The 26,003-nt window shown below is 39.4% G+C and overlaps 1 protein-coding gene and 2 long non-coding RNA genes across 3 annotated transcripts in view; all 3 read right to left on the minus strand.

Annotated features, from left to right (window-relative positions):
- The window catches only part of LOC132460113 (myelin-associated glycoprotein-like), a 30,317-nt gene extending 18,311 nt beyond the window's left edge, over nt 1–12,006 (minus strand). The window contains exons 1-5 of the mRNA XM_060055153.1: nt 11,780–12,006; nt 11,254–11,313; nt 4,976–5,299; nt 4,559–4,852; nt 4,024–4,287 (exon numbers count right to left, since the gene is read on the minus strand). Coding sequence (XP_059911136.1) covers nt 4,024–4,287; nt 4,559–4,852; nt 4,976–5,299; nt 11,254–11,299 — 928 coding nt within the window. The 5' untranslated portion in view covers nt 11,300–11,313; nt 11,780–12,006. The remainder of the gene's footprint in view (nt 1–4,023; nt 4,288–4,558; nt 4,853–4,975; nt 5,300–11,253; nt 11,314–11,779) is intronic.
- Nucleotides 12,007–21,386: 9,380 nt separating this feature from the next.
- LOC132460110 (uncharacterized) lies at nt 21,387–23,406 on the minus strand. Its single transcript, XR_009526344.1, has 5 exons — nt 23,267–23,406; nt 22,663–23,180; nt 22,388–22,559; nt 22,079–22,200; nt 21,387–21,952 (listed from the first exon to the last, which is right to left on the minus strand). It is a non-coding gene; the product is annotated as an uncharacterized LOC132460110 (long non-coding RNA).
- A 627-nt stretch (nt 23,407–24,033) lies between these two features.
- Nucleotides 24,034–25,082, minus strand: LOC132459069 (uncharacterized). Its single transcript, XR_009526100.1, has 3 exons — nt 24,556–25,082; nt 24,298–24,456; nt 24,034–24,192 (listed from the first exon to the last, which is right to left on the minus strand). It is a non-coding gene; the product is annotated as an uncharacterized LOC132459069 (long non-coding RNA).
- Between the last annotated feature and the right edge of the window lie 921 nt (nt 25,083–26,003).

The following is a 26,003-nucleotide window of genomic DNA, read 5'->3' on the forward strand; positions in this document are numbered from 1 at the left end:
CAGGGAGGTGACCTGGGAGTTGTTATACCCATCCGTTATTTTGTTTATTACCTAATTTTCATGTACCATGATCCATGATGCACAAGTCACTTATTTTTTTTAATTTATATGCAGATTACTGCCAGACCAATTTCTTGTTTGACTACAATAACACCCAACAAAACTGCTCAAAATACAACACAGTAGATTGTTAAAAATAAATATATATTTTCTTAAAAACTTTCTTCCGCTAAACTCAGATCAATTGGTAGCCATTAACATAGGGGCAGGCCAGAGAGCACTTCTCCTCACGGTATCCTGTTGCATCATACCCCACTGCAGAAATGTTGGTGGCATCTTTGCTAACAACTTTAACCACAAGATGATATCAGTCTTTGAATTGTGTGTCTGCGACGTCGTATTATCTATAAAATTTGATTGTTTTTAACCAGTTAAAATCTAGACACTATTATCAACGCTCTCATCTCTTCCTGCTTAGACAACTGTAACTCGTATTCCTGTCCCTCTCAATACAGCGTCTCCAAACTTAAGCTATGTTTCTTCTTTTAAATATCTCCTAATTCATCTTGCTTGTCATTGTTACTTCATCAATTCTGCTTTTAGTCATTTTCCTTGTTTGTATGACCTTGCAAAGCATTCTGTTACTTTGAAAAGTGCTCTACAAATAATTTATTTATATTATAATTATTATCAAACATCATCTGTACTCTACATCAGTGGTTTTCAAACTGTGGGGGGCGCCAGAGTTCTTCAGGGGGGGTGCGACGTGAGAAAAAAATAAACCCGAAAAAAACCCTGAAAGACGATGATTCAAATCATCAGTCGTACTTCAACTGTAGAAGTAACATAACTAAATCAATTTTCAACCATTTATCTTTGTGCAAACCATTTAACAAATCTACACACTTGTATCTTCAATAATATCTAAACAGAATTTCGATATAATTTAAAATGTCTTCAGAATCACAGTTTTAGTTTCATACCGCTTCGTTTTCAGCTGTTTTCATTGAAGACGTCAGCCCATTCTGATACACCTACTTCTAGACATCGTAACTCATTCCTTTTTCAACCGTTTACCATCGTTCAAACCATTAAACAAATCTACACACTTGTATCTTCAATACTATCTAAACGGAATTTTGATAGCATTTATACTTTTTTCAGAATCACAGTTTTAGTTTCAAACCGGCGTCGTTTTCAGTTGCTTATAATAATTTAGGTCACCATAGCAACGCCGGTAAACAAACCCCACCGAATAGTCGAATCTCTGGACTGAAAAGGCAGATCTGATTCGACTCAGGAAATTCAGAGTCGGGGACCCTGAATGAATCTGTAAACTGGCAGTTTACACAGATTAAGATGTTCAAATGTATTTAAAAAAGGTTAAGCTAAAACATGCTTAGATAAAGTTGTTAAATTGTGTTGTTTAAAAACGCAAAAAGATGTTGTAATGTTTCAGAAATATCTTTAAAAAATATGGTAAAAAAATTTGTTTCAAATGTTTCACAAATATGTTCCAAACGTTTTAAAATTATGATCGGAGATGTTTGAAATGTGTAAAATAATAAAAATAGCTTTCAAAACACAGGTATTTAGAAAAAAAATTGGGGGGGGGGCTCAGCTGAATTTTTTTCTCTGAGGGGGGGCTCACTCTCTCACACTTTGAAAACCCCTGCTCTAAATCACTCCTATTTGTGATGGGAGTGTCCACAAGTGACAATAGGGTCCCCTTTAGCTACCTGAGGTCAGATATGTCAGGGTTTGCTGTGTATCCAGGTGGGGGACAGGAAGCTTCTGGCTGGTGTTCCCGGCAGCGTTGGAGCTGTGGCAGGTCAAGGCTGTAGCAGGGGCCCTCATTGTGAGGGAGCTCCTCAACGTGGCGTTCTCCAGGTTGACCTGGCTAACAGACACGTCTTCAGAACCAAACACCAGTTTCCCATCCAACCGCCACTCCAGAGACGGTGATGGTCTGCCCACGCTGTCGCAGGAACATCGCACCCAGGCTGCAATTCTGCTGCAGCCTGAAGAGGGCAGGATCCTGGGAGGAGCTGTGAATACAGGGAAGAGGGAACACAACATCAAGAGAGAATTTGGAGAAGTCATCTTACTTCCTGTTAACAAAACATTGTTATCACTACATCACCAAACTTGTTGTTTTTAACCAGTTAAAATCTAGACACTATTATCAACGCTCTCATCTCTTCCTGCTTAGACAACTGTAACTCGTATTCCTGTCCCTCTCAATACAGCGTCTCCAAACTTAAGCTATGTTTCTTCTTTTAAATATCTCCTAATTCATCTTGCTTGTCATTGTTACTTCATCAATTCTGCTTCTAGTCATTTTCCTTGTTTGTATGACCTTGCAAAGCATTCTGTTACTTTGAAAAGTGCTCTACAAATAATTTATTTATATTATAATTATTATCATACATCATCTGTACTCTACATCAGTGGTTTTCAAACTGTGGGGCACGCCCCCCCTGGGGGGCGCCAGAGTTCTTCAGGGGGGGCGCGACGTGAGAAAAAAATAAACCCGAAAAAAACCCTGAAAGACGATGATTCAAATCATCAGTCGTACTTCAACTGTAGAAGTAACATAACTAAATCAATTTTCAACCATTTATCTTTGTGCAAACCATTTAACAAATCTACACACTTGTATCTTCAATAATATCTAAACAGAATTTCGATATAATTTAAAATGTCTTCAGAATCACAGAACCATACCGCTTCGTTTTCAGCTGTTTTCATTGAAGACGTCAGCCCATTCTGATACACCTACTTCTAGACATCGTAACTCATTCCTTTTTCAACCGTTTACCATCGTTCAAACCATTAAACAAATCTACACACTTGTATCTTCAATACTATCTAAACGGAATTTTGATAGCATTTATACTTTTTTCAGAATCACAGTTTTAGTTTCAAACCGGCGTCGTTTTCAGTTGCTTATAATAATTTAGGTCACCATAGCAACGCCGTAAACAAACCCCACCGAATAGTCAAATCTCTGGACTGAAAAGGCAGATCTGATTCGACTCAGGAAATTCAGAGTCGGGGACCCTGAATGAATCTGTAAACTGGCAGTTTACACAGATTAAGATGTTCAAATGTATTTAAAAAAGGTTAAGCTAAAACATGCTTAGATAAAGTTGTTAAATTGTGTTGTTTAAAAACGCAAAAAGATGTTGTAATGTTTCAGAAATATCTTTAAAAAATATGGTAAAAAAATTTGTTTCAAATGTTTCACAAATATGTTCCAAACGTTTTAAAATTATGATCGGAGATGTTTGAAATGTGTAAAATAATAAAAATAGCTTTCAAAACACAGGTATTTAGAAAAAAAATTGGGGGGGGGGGCTCAGCTGAATTTTTTTCTCTGAGGGGGGGCTCACTCTCTCACACTTTGAAAACCCCTGCTCTAAATCACTCCTATTTGTGATGGGAGTGTCCACAAGTGACAATAGGGTCCCCTTTAGCTACCTGAGGTCAGATATGTCAGGGTTTGCTGTGTATCCAGGTGGGGGACAGGAAGCTTCTGGCTGGTGTTCCCGGCAGCGTTGGAGCTGTGGCAGGTCAAGGCTGTAGCAGGGGCCCTCATTGTGAGGGAGCTCCTCAACGTGGCGTTCTCCAGGTTGACCTGGCTAACAGACACGTCTTCAGAACCAAACACCAGTTTCCCATCCAACCGCCACTCCAGAGACGGTGATGGTCTGCCCACGCTGTCGCAGGAACATCGCACCCAGGCTGCAATTCTGCTGCAGCCTGAAGAGGGCAGGATCCTGGGAGGAGCTGTGAATACAGGGAAGAGGGAACACAACATCAAGAGAGAATTTGGAGAAGTCATCTTACTTCCTGTTAACAAAACATTGTTATCACTACATCACCAAACTCAGGGTTGTTCCTGGTTTTGAGTCAATCTAACTTCGAATGATTGATCAACACACTGCTTTGTCTTCGGTCTTAGATCGAGGAAACCTTTAGGTACAAGCTCAGGGTTGATCCTGTTTTGAATCAACTTACTTTGGATGTCGATTTTGTAGACATTAGACTTTTCTGTGCCAAAGTGATTCCGGACCTCACAGAAGAAAACGTTATTGGCGTTCCACAGCTGGATGGACAGAGAAGATCCAGTCCCGATCTTAAGGATGTGTTCTCCGTGTATTCGGTACCAGGTGAACTCGCTGACAGCAGGGTAAGCATGACTGGAGCAGGTCAGGTTCAGGCAGCCTCCCTCTCTGGCTGGAAGACACGGGCTGCCGACAGCAGAGGTGTTCCTGGGGGCATCTGAGATAGAACCCACCAATCAGAGCCTAGCCCTCAGCTCCGGCGTCATGTTGATCAGATGTTGTGAATTTAACAAAACTGTTGTGAATGCAGTAAAATATAGTAAATTAAATGGAAAAACAGGAGAAGCCTTAAAAGTTGTTGTTCATCAACCCACTGCTTTGTCTTCTAAGATCAACAAAAAAAAGGTATATTACAGAGAAGATCAATATAAAAAAGTAAACAAATGATAAAATGTACTTTTCATTGAAAAGGTAGTACATTGACTCACATGAGATACTGAGTTGGTATCTTGTAGACGTCATAGTTTTGTTCCCAGATGGTATGTAGTAGGCCGCAGTGCAGGAGACATTGTTTCCATGGTGGAGGAGGGAGGCGTTGAAGGTCAGAGTGGAGGTCCCGTTATCGTTCTGCTGGAGCTGGGTGCTGAGCCCCAGGGCGGTGGTCCACGTCACAGTGGGGGGGTGGGTGTCACAGTAGGACGTGGCAGAGCACCCCAGCTCCACAGGAGTCCCCTCCACCACCGGCTCCTTGGGGGGGGTCAAACGAGGTGCATCAGGGAGCCCTGGGTACCAAACCAATTTAGAGCGGTTACTATGGAAACCCAAGCATTACCAGCATTCAGCATCATCTGAACCACAGTGAGACCAATACATGTTTGTTTCAGACTGACACACATTGAACTTACCCTTGATCTGGATGGTAATTTTGTTCTCCTTAAAACTATATTTGAATGGCTTTCCACAGTCAATTCTAAAATTATATGGACCATTGTCTTTAAGTACGTTATTGAATGTTGTAGTACAGTTGAACGCTGTTAGATTTCCCCTGAATGTTGTAGTACTGATAGTTATTTCATCTTTTTCCCATGTTGGTTTACATCCAGGAAGTATCTTGTCTTTAAACTTGTCAATCACGGTGAAGGAACAAGGAACGGTAACACAGGATCCACTGAGTGTCGTCACTCCATCTGGCAGTATGACCTCATATACTGCAGAGCTGCATCCATCACCTTTAAAACAAGAGGTTGATAAAACCAAAGACTCAATCGATGCACAAACTTTGACAAAATATTCTAATTTAACATTGAATTTCCTAACAAAAAATCAAAAAGACAATTCATCCGTATCAATGAATTATTATTAGTAAGTAATATTATTTACTAAGTTATTAGTTAGTATTATTAATAACTATTATTATCATTATCATTATTAGTATTATTATTATTAGGTGAGTGCTCGCTCAACTATTGTTCTTCATAAGTTTTATTCTTTCATTCGTTCTTTCTTTCTTTCTTTCTTTGTTATTCACTACAAACTTTGGGACATATCTCCATCCTCAATTGTTCACCTATAGACTCCATTCAAATTTTAAAATATTCAGAATAGTTTGGGAGTGCGCTGATTTTCCGATTTTTTAAATATTCTATACTTTTTAAGATATTCTACTTTCAAACTAATATTTATTTTTTTAACATGACTCACTTTCTTCAGAATCACAGTTTTAGTTTCATACCGGCTTCGTTTACAGTTGGTCTCATTTGGGCCTTTCACACCAAAAAGATCCAAGAGCCAGTTCCGGGCTGGTGCTAGGGCCAGTTCAAAACAGGTTCCAGCCTTATCCCAGTTATGAACCAGTTGGTTTCACACCGGCCAGAGCCAGCCATGGAGCCGGCGAGAGCAACGTCATGACGTCACTGCAAACGTCTCCGCTTTCCCAGCAACCCTCGCGCCTTGCCGGTGTGAGTACCAAATGTGTTCGGCTGCCAGATCGGCTCGGGGGTCCCAGATGCGCAATAATGACGCACTTCCTGTAAACGATGTCACTAAATGCGCATGCGCGTCACTCAGTAGCCGGTGTGTCAGCGATATGTAAATGTATTCATTGCTAAGTAGTTGTTTAGCTGTTGATAAACAGCTTTTTCAATGATTTTGTTTAAAAATGGTAATTTAGATATGGGCCTATAATTGTTCATGAGTGATCTGAGTATGAGTATCTATATTTTTCTTTTCTTAGAAGTGACTTCATGACTGTTAATTCATCTACAAGTAAGTCATTCAATTGCTATGCAAATGTTTTTTTTCTCATGTTATTTATAAATAAATTAAGCAGAAGCATCTATCAGTCAAAAATACATCTCACATTTACACCTTAGTCAGTTAGTTCAGTATGGCATTTAATGTGGTTTTAGAAATTCAAGTCTGAGTCTATGACTACACCAAGAATTCTTGGTGTGTGCATTCTAACATAACAGCTGTGCACTGACTTTTAATTGTTCATCCCTTGCTCCAAAGACCATTACTTCAGTTTTTTCATTGTTCTATTGAAGACAATTTGGCAGCTTTTTCCATGATTTTGCTTAAAAATGGTAAGTTAGATATGGCTTGATGACTGTTGTTTTCAGAGCCTGTGGGAATCACCTGTGCGATATCGCCACTGCAGGCCACATGAATAAAAAAAGATATAATAATATACAAATATGTCAGTGTGTGCCCGTGTGTGTATCCAAACACATACACTGCAATTCACATACACACATACAGCTCAATGTAAATCCATGAAAACATCATGTTTTTCTCCCACGGCCAATTGAGGATATATTCATGAATGTGGTAACACATTATATTCATTCTTAATATAGGCCTACCCTGACATTTTTACTATTTTACAGATGTTTGTTAAATTATAGAGCAAAGATACCCCTAGTGGAAACGAGGAAGGGTTAAATTGTTTATTGTTATTAGTTGTATGGGCAAGGATACAATTCATTGAACATCTGGAAAATCATAAACAAAAAAAATAAATTCATGGAATAGGATGAATATCTAATATGAACACATTCATGAATTCATCCTCAATTCACCATGGGATCTAAACATGCCGTTTTTTATGGATTTACATTTAGCTGTTCCTCAGTTGTATTAATGTATTGTCTTATTTATTCGGTTTTGTATGAGCAAATAAAATCTCATCAAGATTTTATTTGCTCATACCGTCCAAGTTTTTCATTTTCAGTTAATAGAAACTAGAAAATACTGTCTTAATATCTAACTCTAACAATGCCAATCCTTACTTTAACATATGGGAAAATAAAAATCAGTGCTTTCAGACGTGTTTCCAAGACGTGTGCTTGAACGGGCTCCGTGCATTGAACGGGCTCCGTTCAATGAAATCAAAGAGCACAGTTTATAAACACTTCCGGGTTTTGTCCGTTGGCTTGTGTCGATATGTCAAGTGTCGATACGTCATCCGTAAGCGCAGGACCCCGAGCCGATCTGGCAGCCGACCGAGCCGAACACATCTGGTACTCACACCGGAACTGTACAATAAAAAGAAGAACTCTCGCGCCAGTTTCAAACACAACAACAACAATTTCGTCTTCGATTCAATCCGTGTATAGTTCGTTCTTTGAATATTCCGATTTAAAACAAAATCAGAAAAAACAATTAAGTCGTTTTTTGTTTTTTTCTGATTTGGTTTTGAAACCGAAAAAGGGCAAAAGGAATAAACAAATAAACTGTATTTTTCTGATTTTTAAATCAAAACGGGAAAACTGAATAATCCAGTTGCTTGTTTTGTTTGTGTGATATTTAGATGCAATGAATGCCGGGAAAAAAAACAAAAAAAAAAAACAACAACATATAAAGACGTTTCAAACGTTCCATCGAGTCTCTCGCATTCTACGATGACCAGCTTTATTGTTTTCCGTGGGAGCCGGCAACTTAGTCTGCGAGTGGACGATCTGAAACTAAATCGGAAACTAGATTTCTCCTTCGAAGGTCGTGCTCCACACAGAACCTCCTCACCGTCATAACGGAGCACCAGATTGCTTTAGAGCGGTACTGATCGCGTTGTGTGTCTTTCCAGTGTCAAATAGTTCACGAATAAAATCCCCATAAGGTTCAAGTGTGGCCATAACTAAGGCTAAATATAATTAGACAGTCTATTACTGGTTTAGGTGGTTGGCTCTTTTTTCTTCGCTGCGTTCTGCCTTCTGGTGTAGCCTATAACTACAAATGTATCTATTTTTGTTTTTGTGTTTCGGGTTTAAAAAACCAACACACAAACTAACTAACTAATAAAATGCAGTTTATTTATTTATTCCTTTTGCCCTTTTTCCTATTCAAAACCAAATCAGAAAAACCAAAAAACGACTCTGTTAATTGTTTTTTCTGATTTTGTTTTAAATCGGAATATTCAGAGAACGAACCATACACGGATTCACGTCAATCCGTGTATGGTTCGTTCTTTGAATATTCCGATTTAAAACAAAATCAGAAAAACAAAAATAACAGAGTCGTTCTCTTCTACACCAGAAGGCAGACTGCAATAGACTGTCCAATTATATTTAGCCTTAGTTATGGCCACACTTGAACCATAATGGGGATTTTATTCGTGAACTATTTGACAATGGAAAGACACACGACGAGATCAGTACCGCTCTAAAGCAATCTGGTGCACCGAAGTGCTCCGTTATGACGGTGAGGAGGTTCTGTGTGGAGCACAACCTTCGAAGAAGAAATCTAGTTTCTTTCTTCTTCTATGTAGCCTATTGTACAATATGTAGGCTACATGTCATTTAGATGTATTTTAATGTTTTATGACCAGCTAGGTTTCTTAGTAAACAGCCACCTGGAGTATCATGGCGATCTTCTCCACGGTCATATCGTCCACTCGCAGACTAAGTCGCCGGCTCCCACGGAAAACAATAAATCTGGCCATTGTAGAATGCGTGACTCAATGGAACTTTGAAACGTCTTTATATGTATTTTTTTAAAACCACGTGCCCTTTTCCCGGCATTCATTGTGGTTTTATCTAAATATCACACAAACAAAACAAGCAACTGGATTATTCAGTATTCCCGTTTTGATTTAAAAAACTGAAAAATGCTGTTTATTTGTTTATTCCTTTTGCCCTTTTTCCGTTTCAAAACCAAATCAGAAAAACCAAAAAACGACTGTTATTTGGTTTTTCAGATTTTGTTTTAAATCGGAATATTCAAAGAACGAACGATACACAGATTCACGTCCATTGTTTACTTTGGTGTTTTTAAAAATGCCGGTCTTCGTTGGTCTTCCTGTTTATGAAAACCTGACGTCAACTCCACCCCCAATCCTGGGGCTGGAGTTGAACCGGTTTTTACAGGCTGGTGCCGATTCTCTGGCGATGTGAAACCAAAACACTGTCTCCAGCTCCGAACTAGCCCGAAACGGGCACAGATTTTGCGGCGGTGTGAAAGGCCCAATTGATTTACGTTGACGCTGGAGCATGAGGAACTTCAGGCAGTGTTGCCAGATTGGGCTTTTCCAGCTCTATTGGCCTACTTTAATCACGCACCGGCTCGCTATTCTCTTAAACACGCACACACACACACACACACACACACACACACACACACACACACACACACACACACACACACACACACGCACACACACACATGGCAATACATTTGACCTTTCAGATTCTTCAGTTCAATTCATTTTACATTTCTGCATTTTTAGCAATGCTTTGTGTTTTTCATTCAGCTGTGACTTGATTTGTTTCCAACCATTTACATTTTCTTAAATGGTGTGCATGTTTACATTGTGTACTCCATTTAGACTTTTCAACTTTTGTTCGAATTCCTTCACTTGATTTAAGCCAATTGACGTAATGTCTTAATCTATGTGGCTTTATTAAAAAATATTTTCAATCTCACTTTGCACTAAAGCACTCCCCGCCATTTCTGCAGGAAATTAATTTTCTAGTTCTTATTTATTATTCTATACAAACTTTGTAGGGACAGAATTTCGATATAATTTATACTTTTTTAAGAATCACATTTTAAGTTCATTTCATACCCGCTTCCTATATTTACAGTCGGTCTCATGGACGTTGAGGCTCGAGCGTTAGCACGTTCTAGATGACAGGCAACATGACAAGGTGGCTAGTTTGCGATAGTCCATGGTGGCTATGAAAGCTAACCATTGCGGAAGTCGCGGAGCCTAAACAACGTCAATATTTAACCTAGAAACACAATGCAAAGCACAAACGGTTCTGTATTTCTTGTTACACTTGCGATAAAATAATTAATCGATTGGAAATATGATTGATATATATATCGGGCGTTTGTCTGCCCGACGACCCCGTTTATATGGCTAGAGTCCAGGTGCCTGCTGCATATCCGGGACTGTGTTCCGATAGCCAAACTTTCGTGAGTACACTTAAACGTAGTACACTATTCGCACTCACTAAGTGCGCTGATTTTCAGATGTCAGTGTCGTTCCAAATCGAAAATTCTGTGGTGCACTGACCCGAAGTTACAATTCCGACCGCCGCCGTGACTCCTCCCCCACAATAATTATCCCGCTTTGAACGGTGAACCCTTTATGCATAGTAGCTATAAAAAGCTATAAAAGAAAAAAAAAGACAAAATGACTCCATTAATGCAGGCTATGTCGAAAATGTGCCGACGTTGGCTCAGCCTGGCTCCGCCTTTTCCCGCTACATAGCTAAGATGGCTGCCGTTAAGTACGTGTTAGTTGAGCTGCCGTTGGCTCAACATGTTGGCTGTTTTCCGGTTGATGTTTTTTAAGTTCTTGTAAGAATAATTTTCAAGTTGAAGTTCTACATAAATGTAAGATAATTTTATGCATGACTATTTTGAGGGTGTTTTTAACCTTAGCTCAAACATTTTCTGTGGCTGTGTGTGTCCCTGCACACGGAGCGCGTGCGGGTGTGTTTGTGTGTAACGTAAAAGTTATTAGGTAAATTAGGTCGCAATCAGGTGTTTATTTTGCTCACATTACCGTGAATACTACAGGTATTAACAGAGGACTATAGAGATTGCTGCCAATATTAACATAGTACTATAGGTAATAACCGAGTATTAAAGGTATTAGAGAGAGTACTACAGAGAGTACTTCAGTGCTACAGGTATAGTACCCACTCCAGGTTTCAACATAGAGGATTGAGATGTTTACCTTGCAGGAGACAACAGAGCAGGAATAGTTTCCAGGATCCAGTCATGTTCTCCTCCAAAACTTCATCAGGAGAAATACAAAAATCTCTTAATTTCATCATTAAAACTATAGAGGACATTAGCCTCTGTACCACACTGAATATCGTACTACACTTAAGGTATTCAGTACTGCACTAATTATAGTGAGATACTGTAAACTGCTATAGAAATGTCTATTTCAAAATACCAGTAAATCTATCACTACCATGACTAATTCAGCTAATTTTCAAGCACATAATACCGATATTCAAAGAAGAACAATGATCATAAACCTGCTCATTTAATTTAATTGGACATGTTCAACCCTTGAGAGGTTTAGATACAGATATAAATAGGAAAACAAAAGATAAAACATGGTGTTTGTCTGCCGAAGGTCAAACTAAAACCGGTATTGCTTGAATAAAACTTAAACTAATACATATATATCAATACATGTAGGGAGGAACTATGTTCCTTTGTTCTAGCAACCAGATATAAAGGTGACTTACGTGATAGAGGTGAAGGACTTGATTTGAAGTTCCTGAAGAGCACCAACTTTATTTAATATGTTTGCCCGCACCTGGATGAGGTGAGGGAATGAGGAACTTGATAAAATTTGCATGAGCACAGATAAACCTTTATGTCAAAAGGGATGAGCCAACATACAGAAAGAAGATAAAGTTAGAGAATAAAGTTAAACAAAAACATGATCACCAAATATTAACACTGCACTGTATAACTGTTAATTAGTAAATACTTTTACTTTGTTAACACTGGTCTGTTAATACTGTTAATAATATTAACACTGTTAATGCAGCAAATATTTTTCTCTATTAATACTATTGATACTGGTCTCTTTTAATACTGTTACTAATGTAAAGATTGTAAAAGCTGTTCATACTGTTCACTGGTAATACTGTGGATAGTGGATACTATTCATTTTGTTATCAAAATGTTGATGCGAGCTGTTTATTCGGTTCTCTGTTGATACTGTTCTCTGTTAACGCTGTTGATACTGTCCTCTGTTAATACTGTTGATACTGTTCTCCGTTAACTGTTGATACTGTCCTCTGTTAATATTGTTGATACTGTTCTCTATAAACAGTCACTGTTGATACTGTTCTCTGTTAACGCTGTTGATACTGTCCTCTGTTAATACTGTTGATACTGTCCTCTGGTAATACTGTTGATACTGTTCTCTGTTAATATTGTTGATACTGTTCTCTATAAACAGTCACTGTTGGATACTGTTCTCTGTTAATACTGTTGATACTGTTCTCTGTTAGTACTCTTCGTGTTCTTTGTTGAGCCTGTTAATACTGATGATACTGTTCTCTGTTAAACCTCACTTTCTGAGGTTTTCTAACATTAAAATGAGTTCCCCTAGCCTACGTATGCTCCCCCAGTAGCTAGACATTTCGTTGGGTGTAAATCGAGCACTAGGCATTCTGCTCCGCCTTTGAAAAAATGAAGCTCAGACGTGTCGTGTTGGAATTTTCCCCGCATGTCGTCCTAAGCGGGGAGATGCCACCGAACCCCCCGGGAACAGTGCATACTTCCTCAATCCACCAGTGCTCAGCGGCTAAGCCTGGTATTGCAGCTGTTTAAGCGGGCTGTGGACGGGTCCCTCGATTCAAAGGACCCAGAAGTAGATATCTCCGTTCACTCCAATACAAGTGGGGAACAGGAATGTGTCTCCGCAAAAAATGTCTGGATATCAATCAAAGGCTCATAATTATCTTCATGCCATGTCCGAAAAAAAATTATGTTTTTTCTTTTCAAAACAACACCTCAAGCGTTTTATTAGCCGTTCTCTCTAATTATTTTTTGCTGGAGAAGGAGGGGTGTGCAGCTGAATGGAGTCGTAGTGAAACAAATGTTGTTTCGACCTGGCATCGGAGAGGGCCTAGTTCAGTGCTCCGTTAACGTGTCCGATTTTTAGACTGGTTCCAAGAGTTTGGCTGCAGACATCCACCCAAGCGCTCCAGACATCCACCCACAGAACTTCCGCTGCAGGCATCCACTCACAGAAACATCCACCAGCACACCGGAAATCGGAAAATAAAAAATAAAAATTGGAAAATAAAATAAATGTGTTTACATAAATGAACGGTCGAAATCGGAAAATAAAATAAAACTCGGGCGTTACGTAATGTGTTAACATAAATGAACGTAATAAATTACGGTATAAAATCGGATAAACGCTTCCGGTTTTGGACAGAAGACTTGACACTCGCTGTTAACTTTAAGCTGGAGCTTATGGCTCTTATCTTTCTGTAAATACACACACCTTAATCAGAATTCTTAATTCTGAATTCCTTCTGTGTCATAGGCCTACTGCCAATGTTGTTATCAATAAAAAAAAAAGTGCACAATGCAAGCCGATGCAGTTCTCCATGTTGATAAGAGCATTAAAATGAGAACAATTAATGGGACAAAGAAATCAAGGGATATTTAGCATAGAAAAAATATTTGCGATTAATGGCGATTACTCGTGATTAATCGTGAGTTAGCTATGACATTAATGCAATTAATCGCGATTAAATATTTTAATCGCTTGATGACAGCACTAATTTGTACATAAGTTATTGATTTTTCGTAAATAGTTAGTTGGAAGGAATCTGTTTCTTAAGCAGTGTGACACTTGGAGCTTGCATGACGGAGCACAAGTTGGCACAAAGAACTCAAAACTGCAAAAAGACATTGTTCAATTGTAGACTTGGAGCTTGCATAACGGAGCACAAGGCATAGTTTAATAGTGCATTTCTTTTTGAACAGCACATCTGATCAGTGACCTCTGTAATTTTTGTACATTTAAATGTATGCCCATCACTAACTGAGTTTAGCTTTATCTATTATTTCTTTTAATTTCTTCCCTTCTTTTCTTAATGTTATGTGTATTTTGTTTTTAAGATAAAACAAGAGAAACTCAATCATATCTTATGGTCTCGTATTTATGTACATTTTCATGTATTTAGGTTTTTTACATGTTGTGACTATCTGAGTTTGTGATGTGAGTCTATGGTCTAGTATTTATATGCATGTTTCATGTATTTATGTGTTTTTTTCATGTTTGTGATGTGAGTCTTTGTTCTATGTTCCCACTCTTGGCCTGCACCTTGATGCGGTGAGTGGGCTTTAAACTAAGACTTAGTTTTATTTTTTTGTTTGTTATTGATTGTTCGTCACAGTCTATCTTATTGATGATACAAAGCCTTAACGAAACCCCTTCTCTTCTGTTTGCAGAAACTGGAAACTTCAGAGTATATTTTATCTTAAGTTAGAAAATCTTTGTTTCCTCATCAGGGGCCGTATTCACAAAGCATTTTATCTTACCGCTAGGAGTGCTCCTAACTCGCGCTAAAACATTTTACGTAGGAGTTTTTTCTTAAAAGTTATTCACAAAGCCGCTGAGACCTACTCTTACTAAGGATAAATCACAAAGAGTGAACTAAGAGTGACGCGCCGTTGCTATGGATTACGTCAATTCTCGTGCACGAGTTTAGAAGTGGTCAGTTCGGTGATTGGTTGTTCAGACGAGCCCACTGAATCACCGAAAAACAAGGAAATAGCCTAGGCTAGAAATGAATTCCTATTAAGTAGTTATAGTGCAGTTAGCAGAATACACGCATGATGACAATTTTGTGCAGACCACGATAATGACGTTGTAGCCTGCACGTTCAAGAGAGAGAGAAAGCAAACAATAAAAATACGTAAAAACTAAAAGAATATAAATGTTACGAACTACCCAAGTGTTGACTGATTTGTGCCAAGGTGTTTACCTAAAATGTGTTTTCAAAGTGATCCCTAAATGCCTGTCCACTCGGTTCCACACGGCCAAATTCCTTGTAATGTTGATCGCCATCATCATCATCATCATCATCATCATCATCATCATCATCATCGTCTGGCTGTGGAATGTTCCTCCGCTTGCAGAGGTTGTGTAGAATGGCACATAGTGATTACTGTGCTTGCCCTCTCTGGGGTGAGGCGTATTTCGCCGTGGAGGACATGAAACCGACGTTTCATCTGCCCAATTCCTCTCTCCACAACATTTCGTGTATGTTTGTGTGCTCGCAAAGAGCCAATACGATGTGTTTTACGCATAGGACTAAGCGTAATCTGCGTAATCACTTACATGTTACACTTTAACTGTGCTCCCGGTTGTGGATTGAGGTAGGGACGGGTGTCTAGAGCCACGTCTTGCATGGATAGTCACTGTCACCCAGCAAGTGACACCCAACTGGTACATCTCAAAAAGCTGCCTCAGACCGCTCACCATTAAAATGCGCGAATAATGGGTAGCTGAAGATCCAGGCCACTTTGCAACAACATCCAGTAGGCTATGTTAAAATGCATCAATTTGCATCAAAAACAACCTGCGTGTTGATGGAATGCACGTTCTTCCTATTGACGAACACGTCCTCGTCTTTTAATGGCGCAATAAATTTTATTTTTTATAAGTTATATTTTATTTTTTATAATTTATAATTTTTATAACATTTTATTTCGGGACTAATCGGATTATTCCTGTTAGTCGGGGATGTTATTGCATCGCGCATTAACTCCACAATAAGTTGAATACCCTAACATTTCGTCTCGCAGGCATTTTAAGATTCTTTGTGAATAGGTCTTACTGAGTTAGGAGTCCTCTTGAGGACTTTTAAGCTCTCCTAGACTTAGGTGCTACTTTTAGTCTTAAAATACTTTGTGAATTGCTCTTAGTGAAAAAAGTTAGGAGTCCTAAATTTAAGAGTGACACGCCCATTATTTTTAGGAGTTACTCCTAAATTCGCCAGTTAGGACCTACTTTTAGCCCTAAGATCCTTTGTGAATACGGCCCCAGATCCCAGTCCATCATGCTCCTGTACTTGTCTGCCGTGCCGCCATCATGCCTCACCTCTCAGCGCCCTGCCCAGCTGCATCTTATTCCTTTACTCCAGCTCTTTCCAGCTCTTTCACATAAGTGACAAACACGCTCCACCCAAGTGTTTTTAATCTTTTATTAATTATACATATAAGGTGTGCTTAAGTGGCCGGAACCATCAATAAAATGCTTTTTATTAATATAACATTATGGCGCCATTAAAAGCAAAGTACACCTGCCATTTACAGTTATCATTTATGATATCCTAGACATCTTTAATCTTATTTACATAGGCCTACAGTAGGCCGGATTTCCTCTGAATGCTTAAATAAACAAATTCCCTGTTCATATCAGATCCCTCGCCATCATACTCCTGTTGTTGTCTTCCTGCACACCTGACTGCCTCCTCCATCGATTGCGGCCAAAGCCCTCTCCCTGTACAATATTTAATGTTAAGTACATTTCAGGATCAAGTTTGAGATTCAGTTTCAGTATTACTTGTTTTTGAAACCTGACGTGGGGCTGGCACCATCATATCTGTCTTATTTATTGCACCCACACATAATAGGTCCATGATACCATGCGGGGTCATTTCAGACTCCTTTGCCTCCTAACACTTTGTGATTTCCCTGGGTACACCAGCTGATGGGTCTGTGTATATATTGGGCATTGGGCAAATTATATACAATTATCTATTAACGAACGAAACGAATAATACTAAAAACAATACAATTCAAAATTATTATTAGGCTAATCTAACACTCCAACCAATAATAAGGAATAAAGTTAAAAACTATTTACATGCCCTGGATAAACTAAAGTACAAGTGCTAATGCAAAATGACAGTGTCAAGAAATCAAACACATTTAAATGTCAAGGTTTCTGGCCAGAAACGCCAACATGTTCACTTTTTCTGGATTTAACAAACTGCGGAGTGGGGTAGCAACACTACCGGCAGTGCTGAACACACGTTCAGATGGAGCGCTGGTAGCACAAATACATTAATATTTACGTGCAAGCCTGGCCATGAGCGGAAACCGTCCCTTGTTATTTTTCCACCCAGTTAGAGGGTTTTCTTCACCATCAACAGCCATTTCCTGCAGGTTCAGTGTAATCTCTGCTGTGGCTTTCTGATTTGGTGTGAGAGTGGCGGTTGTAGCTGGTCTTTTCCCAAGAGGCCTATGTCACGGAACAATTGAAGACCGGAAAAAGCTCGCAGAGTAGGGTAACTGCTCTTCCGCTTAGCTAAGCTGTTTACCATGGTGGAGGCAGATCGATACCTGTGGACCAAGTCTCTCTCCAACCTACCTAAATGTCCTACGACGACGTCCTAAGGATCGTAAATCAGCACTCACGTGTCGAAACATCTAAACTACGCAAAGGATATAAGTTCTTCTGGGAGAAGTACATTTTTAATTACAGAGGTAAGTGTTTCAAATTTGTTGACACTGTGTAGCTTGACTGTGACAGATAGCACTAAGTGTAATACATGTCAGTTAAAACGTATCCTTTTTAATTAATCGCAAAATATTATTTACACTGGTAGGAATACATATTTAGTTTGAGTGTCTCTGAAACTTTGCCTGACGAACCCCAAGATGTTAGGTATAGGTAGGTAGGCACTGCCAGTGCCTACCGTACATGTAAGTGTCGATAGTATGTCAGATTAGCTCCAGGCTACTGTCAGAACATAGTGGCTGGGTGGCTGTCATAGGCTACCAATGCCCATACATTTTGCTGTATGGTGTGTTAATCTTTCCCTCTCTTACTGCAGTGTCAGATTTAGTTAATTTGGAAGTAGCAGTTCGGGCGAACTGCTACTGTTCCCAGAAGAAAAACGATGAGCCTCACACCCTGCAGGCTACAGTGCTAGGAAGTAGGGCCCGACCGATTTATCGGCCTGCCGATTTAATCGCCCGATTATAGCCTTTTTGAAAATAATCGGCATCGGCCAAAAAGACGCCGATTATAACCGTTTTTTTTTATTTATTTTTTATAAATGTTATTGCGATTAGTATCCTGCAGATTGCGCTCCTACTCGCCTTGCTAACTAACAACTTTAGCTGGAGTAAAAAAGAGGAGATTGAATTTTACCGTACAACATGAAAGCACGCTCGCTCAGGCAGCTGCGCGCTCACCTCACCAATGTACACAAGACGCGTTGTTTGAGCATGTTGTGCCTGTTTTTCTTTAGGTCCCAGGCCATGTTAATTTGTTATACTGTAGACCGGGGGTCGGCAATAGGCGGACCGCGGTCCGGGTCCGGACCCAACTGACGTCCTCTCCGGACCGAGACACAATTGCAACAATAATATTAATAATGCGATTTTTTTTATATATACCGTATTGGTCCGAATATAAGACAGCCTTTTTTCCAATCGAAATAGGTCCGAAAAAGTCGGGTCGTCTTATATTCGGGGTCTAGTATTCAGAGCGCAGTTTCTCTTCTTCGCCTCTCCCTTTAAATGTCAATACACATTCGCGGCCGCAGGTTGCGCCAGAAATTGGTTCCGGGAAGAAGTAGTCCAGCGTCCTTAACAACCAGACCGTTACCGGTTTTTAAAGACAGGCTGACCATTAGAGACAAGTGGCTCAAAAGTGGGTCAGGTCAATCAACAACAGCGGAGGAGCTATGATGCCAATTTTAAAATAATGGTCGTCAATAAGGCAGAGTCAAGTAACAACTGCCAAGCTGCCAAGATGTTTGGGGTCACGGAGTGTAATGTAAGAAGATGGCGAGCACCAAAATAACGTCTCAAAGACGTCAACAGACAGCGCAAATCCTACCGTGGTCCTCAAAGTGGCCGTTTCAGTGAGGTTGACCGGAGAGTTTTTGAAAACGTCAGAGAAAACGCGCTTTGGGCGGAGCCGGTGGAAGCGGAGCAGCTGGGGAGCGATGACAGCGAGAGCAAACACAGCGGGGCAGAGGACGTGTGTGAGCGATAGACAGAGATCGGAGGAGAAGTTTGGCGAATTTTGGTTAAGTTTAGTTAAATATGTGGCCTGTATTTTTCTATGTTATTTAAAAATGTTCCCAATGTTGCTTGATATTAATTTTGAATCATACTGTACATATTTTGCCTTGAAAGTGCCGTGGCCTTTACTGGCATTATTATTATTGTCATTGATATAACAAGTGTTTAATTCACTGTTCTTTGTTCTGCAAATCTGGTCTGCAAATCTGTTTGTGTTGAAAAACGGGGGGTCGTCTTATAATCAGGGTCGTCTTATATTCGGACCAATACGGGTATATATAATTTTGACCAAGAGATTTTAACAACTAATGTTTGGGTGACTTTTATAAACCCGTTAAATACATTAAATTAACTATAACTTTATGGTAGGCTATTTTTTTGTTTAAACCTTATAATGCCAGTAGCCAATCAGATGATAGCCTGCCCTACGAGCTGTGCGACTGGTGCACGCAAGCGCGGCAAAATTTACAGAAGAAAAGAGTGCCTTCAGTTGAGAGAGAAAGCTTCATTGCAGTTGAAGAGAAAGGTAGATTGTGAGAACAGAGCTTTTAAAGAGGAGTGTTCATTCTGCCTGCATGCAGCTCTAAGCCTGTGTACCTGATCTGCTCCGAGACGGTGGCGGATAGTCAGTTGTTGACCAAACAGACACTGATACTACTAGCGCCTTAAGTACTTATATTGGCTAAATATGCCTCTGAATCATAATGCACACCTTGACTGTTGGTACATCAAACACATGCAGTCCTATATCAGTGAAAACGGTCATAAAAAATGTGTGATAGACCCCCGGACCCAAGCTTGAGGATTTTTTTTGAAACTGGACCCATTAGGATTTTAATTGCCTACCCCTGCTGTAGACTCTAACGGTGAGACCATACTGCTCAGCACGCACGTGTTAGTCACTGCTCACGAGCGCAGCACATCGGGAGTTAGTTATTTATTTTACATTACACTAATTTTTGACTGTAAATGTATTCTAAAACACTCAAAGGTTCTGCATTCAATTCACATATTCGTCAAAAGTGTTTAAAGTATATTTAAGGTATCAAAAACTATGTTTTACATGTTTTTTTTTTGTTTTTTTAATCGGCCGATTAAATCGTAATCGTAATTTTTCTCTGAAAATAATCGGCATCGCCATCGGCACTCAAAAATCAATATCGGTCGGGCCCTAGTCATGTGACGTCATGTGTGTTTTAATGTGTAACACTGGGACATCACCCTTCACATCTAAAGGACCTTGATAATTAGACATCAAGCAACAATTTACCCACAGCTGAGCCTGAAAGAGTCCCCTCTCCACCAAGATTCTAAGTTGGGCAATACTCACTGGTGAACCTGGCGCCTCTTTTAAATGGCGGCATTATGAGGGTGGCCCCAACTTCAGAAAGCATCTTGTCGATGACAAAGCCTTTGTCAGCCATGCATGCATCTGGCTGAAGTAGACTAACTGTACGTCCACACCAGAAGCGAATTGAGCGACCAAATCGCCGGAAGTCATTCACTTTCTATGGGCAAGAGGGACCAAAGCGACCAACGCTACCAGCGGCCAAAGTTGAGCGACCAGAGCGTCAAAAAGAAGTTGAAAACTTTTTAACTTTATGCAAATGACTATTGTCACTATTGTGTCGCTTCAGCGGCCAAACACTGACAGCCAATCGGAATGTAGACGCTCTTCGCTTGCGTGGATCCCAGGGAACATCGGCAGGCACTTTGGTTCCTACGCAGCAAAGTCGGCAAACCCAAATTAACACTGTCAGATTTGATTTCAACTCTTTTAAAGTGTCTATATGGGTCCACACCACATAGAGTTAATTTCACTCTTTTTGAAGTGTTAGTACCTTAACACTTATTGAGTGTTATTATTAACACTTGTGGAGTTAAAATGTAAAATGTCTTAACACCGTTAGTGTTAGCCCTTTTATGCAGTGTTAGACATCAACTCTCACAGGAATGTTTTTTAACTATGGAAGTGTTGCCTCAATTTAACACTGTAAAGGTGTAAATATAGCTTTCTGGATTTCCAAAATAAAATGCTCTGTAGAATAAAAATGGCAGAAATTACGAGGTCATTTTCAGTTTCAAAAAACATTTATTTAAAACATTCACCACATAAACACTGCTTCTTAAAACATGTGGCAATATGGAACAATGTATATCTCACCATCATTAGAATACTGCTTGTCAAAGGGTTTAAAATAGGTGAGCTGGTCAATGCAAATCAGAGAATTGTCATTATTCTGCTCCTCTATACAGTATGCATGAAAATCATCATGGTGATGACTGTGTACATTGTTAAGATGCTTCCTGAAGCCATTGTATGTACAAAAAGAATAAGGACATCCTTGTTCTCCACACTTCAGACGTAGGTTTTTGGCTGGGTATAAACCGTGTTGGAACTTTAAATGTTGACATAGAAGCGAACAACTTTTGTGGTGTGTTTTGCAAACAAAACAGGTGAACATAATCACTGAACAGTTTTTTTTTAACAATTCCTTGACCTTTGTGCAATGGTGGGAATTTAAGGCTCACGTAGCAGTCGTGCTCTCAGCTCCTTGACTCGTGGCGTTTCCTTTGCACTTCCAACATCTATGTTGTAGACTGTGGTTTGAATGAAGGTGTAGAAACTGAAGAGGGCTTCATCATAAGAGGCTGAAAACATAATGAGCTTTGAATAGCCCATCAAAGGCACCCACCGACGTCAGGGCGTTGCATGGGATCGGTTTGTTGTCCACAACGATGAAGAATCTCTCGACTTTCTTCTTTTGCTGTCCAGTGCCGAGGAGGAAAGGCTGTCTGGCATCAACTTTCTCCAGGAATGTAGTGAGGCTGGCTCCATGCTATAGTTACAAAGACACAAATGGATATGCTTAGCATACTATAGTAGATAAACAGATCCAGTCTTAGTCCTTTGTCAACCTACATCTCAAACTTATTTACATACAGTACAAGTTCATGGTACATACCTTAACAAATCTAACAAGATGGTCCTCTGCCTGTGCGGCGCTGATCTTGACAGTTTTCTTATGGCCACTTGATGTAGGGGGCAGAAGATGCAACAGGAGAGCTGACATATCACTATCCCAGCCTTGAAGACAAAAAAGGACAGAACACGGAAAATTAAAAAAAAAGTATCACCTTTCTTATAGGGTTAATACATTTGCCATTTAGCTAAAAGAGCAGCTGATCATTATGTTAAAAAAAGCTGAACTGCATATGTGAATAATTAAAACAAATGGAGATATTATTGATACAGGAAGACTATCCACATTTACCATGATCATTCTCAGTCTCAGGGTTGCAACCTGCCCGCAGTTCCTCAACATGAAGACTGAAAGGAAGACTCTGGCTTTCTCTGATGACTTTGGGCTTGAAATATGAAGGCCACTTTGCAAGAAACTTTCCAGACACTTCGTCCCCAAACATCAGTGAGAAATCCTGGTCAATCTTTAAACAGAGATACAACATCCATTTACAGGTTACTTGCATTTAGAAGGATTCAGTATTCAAATATTTATAACACTATCAAATAGTCTATAGATATTCTTACCAGTCCGGGTATGTCAAGGAAACGAGGGAAGACGTCAAAGACTGAAGATGTTGCATCCTGGTCATGAACCAGCTTCTGTCTGTATTCGAAGGTGGCTCTCATCTTCATTGACCACGGATTCATCTGTGGAGTGTCTTATTACAGACACGGCCTCTCTGCACTCCTCATCCTTGAGCTGTTCAGCAATCAACAAAGATTCTCGTTGGGTTGTTGGCCTGCCCTGGGGATTGGGCCTGGAATGCCCACGGAGGCCATCGTGCGTGTTGCGTTGGACTGTCTTCGAGTCTCCAAGCAAGATAGCCAGTATTCGCCTCAGGGTCATAGTAATGTTCCTGTTCACACACAATCAAAACATTTAGAAATATAAGGCAGAGATATCGATTGATGATGAAAACAACTGTTTTTGGATATCAAAAAGACTTGCATATCCATGCTCTGAGTACGGATCTTGTAGATATGGGAAAAGGTTCACAATTCCGAGTGCATAACTAGTCCTGACACTTCTGGGGGGAATCCTCCTTTGAAAAAATAAATGGATACACACAGTTTATTACATTTGTTTCTTATTAATGTTTTTCCTCTGTCATTTGAAAGGATTTCTTACCCATGTGAATCTGTCATTTCTGCAACCAGAATGTTGATCATATGTCTGCGTGTTGTGTCTGACAGCGTCTTAGTTTTGTCATATTCTTTGAAGATTTCTTCACCTTTCGGGTTGGACCTCAGAATAGTATCAACTTTCTGCAAAAACATATTTTTTAAGTAACCAGTAGCTTCACGTTTTAACAAATTAATTATTTAATTAGGGCCCTAAGCTTTGTTACATTAGTTTAGTAACACTATATACTGTTATAAATTAATCTAATAATCTTAAAATCCAGTACATTTTACAGACAGTTTCAAGGTTTACCCGTCTTACGTTCCAGCTCTACCAGGTAGGGATCGACCGATACCGTTTTTTTAGGGCCGATACCGATACCGATATATTTTTTTCATCAGCCTTAGCCGATACGCCGATACCGACTTTCTTGAGCCGTTTTTTTTTTTTGTTTTTTTTAAGAAACATTTATTGAACTTCAATATAAAAAACAATATTTAACAAATAGTAAAAACAGGTGAAGTAGAACAAGTAAGAACAAGTAGATGAACAATATTTAACAAATAGTAAAAACAGGTGAGGTAGAACAAGTAAGAACAAGTAGATGAACAATATTTAACAAATATTAAAAACAGGTGAGGTAGAACAAGAAAAAAAAATAAAAAAAATCGGCGAAAATCAGCCGCGTATCGGCCGATACCGATACACGTAAAAAACGCGAATATCGGCCGATAATATCGGCCGACCGATATATCGGTCGATCCCTACTACCAGGCCTCTCTTCCGGTTTTTAGTGGATGGGAGGATGATTGTCGAACCTGAACTTGTAGAAGCTGGTGATGCGGGGGGTCCTGGCAATGAAACTGGTGATGCTGTGGAGTCTGACAATACGGAGGACTGCGAGTTGCATTCCACCAATTCAAGGTCCAACTCTAGAAATTAAGTAAAAAATACATACACACGATTAGTGGAAAAGCATGAACATGAACACCCTGCCTCCATATACGGGTGCTTGGACTCAAAAGGTTTATCCTTACCCATTACTGGGTACTTGCGGTATCCAACCTTGAAGTTTCGGACCCCTGACTTTATCAGCTCATCAAATGTGTCTGCATCAACCTCGGTATCTGATGCATCAGTCAAGGCTAACACACCCTCGGATAGACGTTGAGCCTGCAGACTAAATTTGTCCGTCGCTGGGAGAAATAAAAAATAAATAAAAACTTAAGCCACCTCATCCATTATCAATATAGCTATTTGAGCAATAATTATTCCTTTGTTTGAATTACACAGACCTTCTTGAAGAAACTGGAGGAAATGGAAATTGTCATCAGTTTGAGGAACTTTAATGTATTTTTGGACTCCCCATATTCCACTTTTGCCAGCATTTTCAGCCTGCATTCAAATAAATGAATGAGGTTAGCATTCTGCACAATAGACTACGCAAGTTAAACATAACCATTTCAGTGGTATTTATTCTATGCATGTACTATTGTGATAGATGTAATAATAATAATTAATTCCCTTATGTAATAAATGTACATTCGTTTTTTTTTTTTAACAATGAGCAATAAATATACAGTAAAACAGTAATCATTTCAGAATGACTTACAGTACCAAGACATAAGATTTCACTTTAAGCTAATATAGTCTACACAATAGGCTAACCCGTATAGGCTTTTAGCACAACACATACACCATATTAACCAGGGACGGCTGGTATTAATGGGCCAACAGGGCTAAGCCCTCCCTACCTTTTACAGTAAACATGTTTATTTTATATAATTATTATTAAAAAACGTAGAACATTGTTTTATATTTTGGTAGAAACTAAAGCAGCAACAGCACCAAAAAGTGACAGAAAAACCCAGGATATACGATATATCTTGGGTTTTTCCCCGTGAATGGGCTTAATGTATTCAGCCATTCAAACATTCAATGAAAAATAAACATTCAATTTCTAGTCTTTTTTACACGTAGTAAGTTTCAATAACTCCATACCATTACATATCGACATTCAAGGAGCAAAGATGAGACGTCGTTGTGTGGTGAGAACTGATAGAAAATCGTAAACAACAACAATCGCCGGTGGGGAGAAGCCATTTTTCCATTGACTGGAAGCCTGCTTTATTTATTGTAGGTTACAAAAAATAAAGAAAATGGCGGCATTGTTGTTGTTATCGATTTTGTATCAGTTCTCACCACACAACGACGTCTCATTTTTGCTGCTTAAATGTCGGTATGTAATGGTATGGAGTTATTGAAACTTACTACGTGTAAAAAAAGACTAGAAATTTAATGTTTACTTTTAAGCCTCGAAAGTTGCACTGGGTGCCTTTAAAGCAAAAGACAGCTGTGGACGTCGGAAACGCCACATACATGTCCTTCACGATTCACGGCGAGACCGACGTCTCGACCAAAGAGTGTGTGATCGTCTACAGCCGCATTTTTGCGCGAAGGAGACCGGTCAACATTTTAATTGTTTAATACTTTAAGCACGAAAAAAAAAAATATTTTGCTTAATGGTTTAGCTCGAAATGTTCAATTTCAGCTCAGTGAAGCACTTTAAACACCTTATTTTTCTTTATAATTGTGCTTCAAATAAAGACACGCATTTCTCTACAACTTATTCTTGTTTAAAAATCATTCACATTATACGAAAGTTATGAACAGAGATATAAAGGTGACCTCATGGCGTCTGGCCCTGTGAAGTATTGATAAATGTTAGCCCACCCACCTAAAA

The sequence above is a fragment of the Gadus macrocephalus genome, chromosome 6 (genome assembly GCF_031168955.1).
Source record: "Gadus macrocephalus chromosome 6, ASM3116895v1".
In the NCBI taxonomy this organism is placed as follows: domain Eukaryota; kingdom Metazoa; phylum Chordata; class Actinopteri; order Gadiformes; family Gadidae; genus Gadus; species Gadus macrocephalus.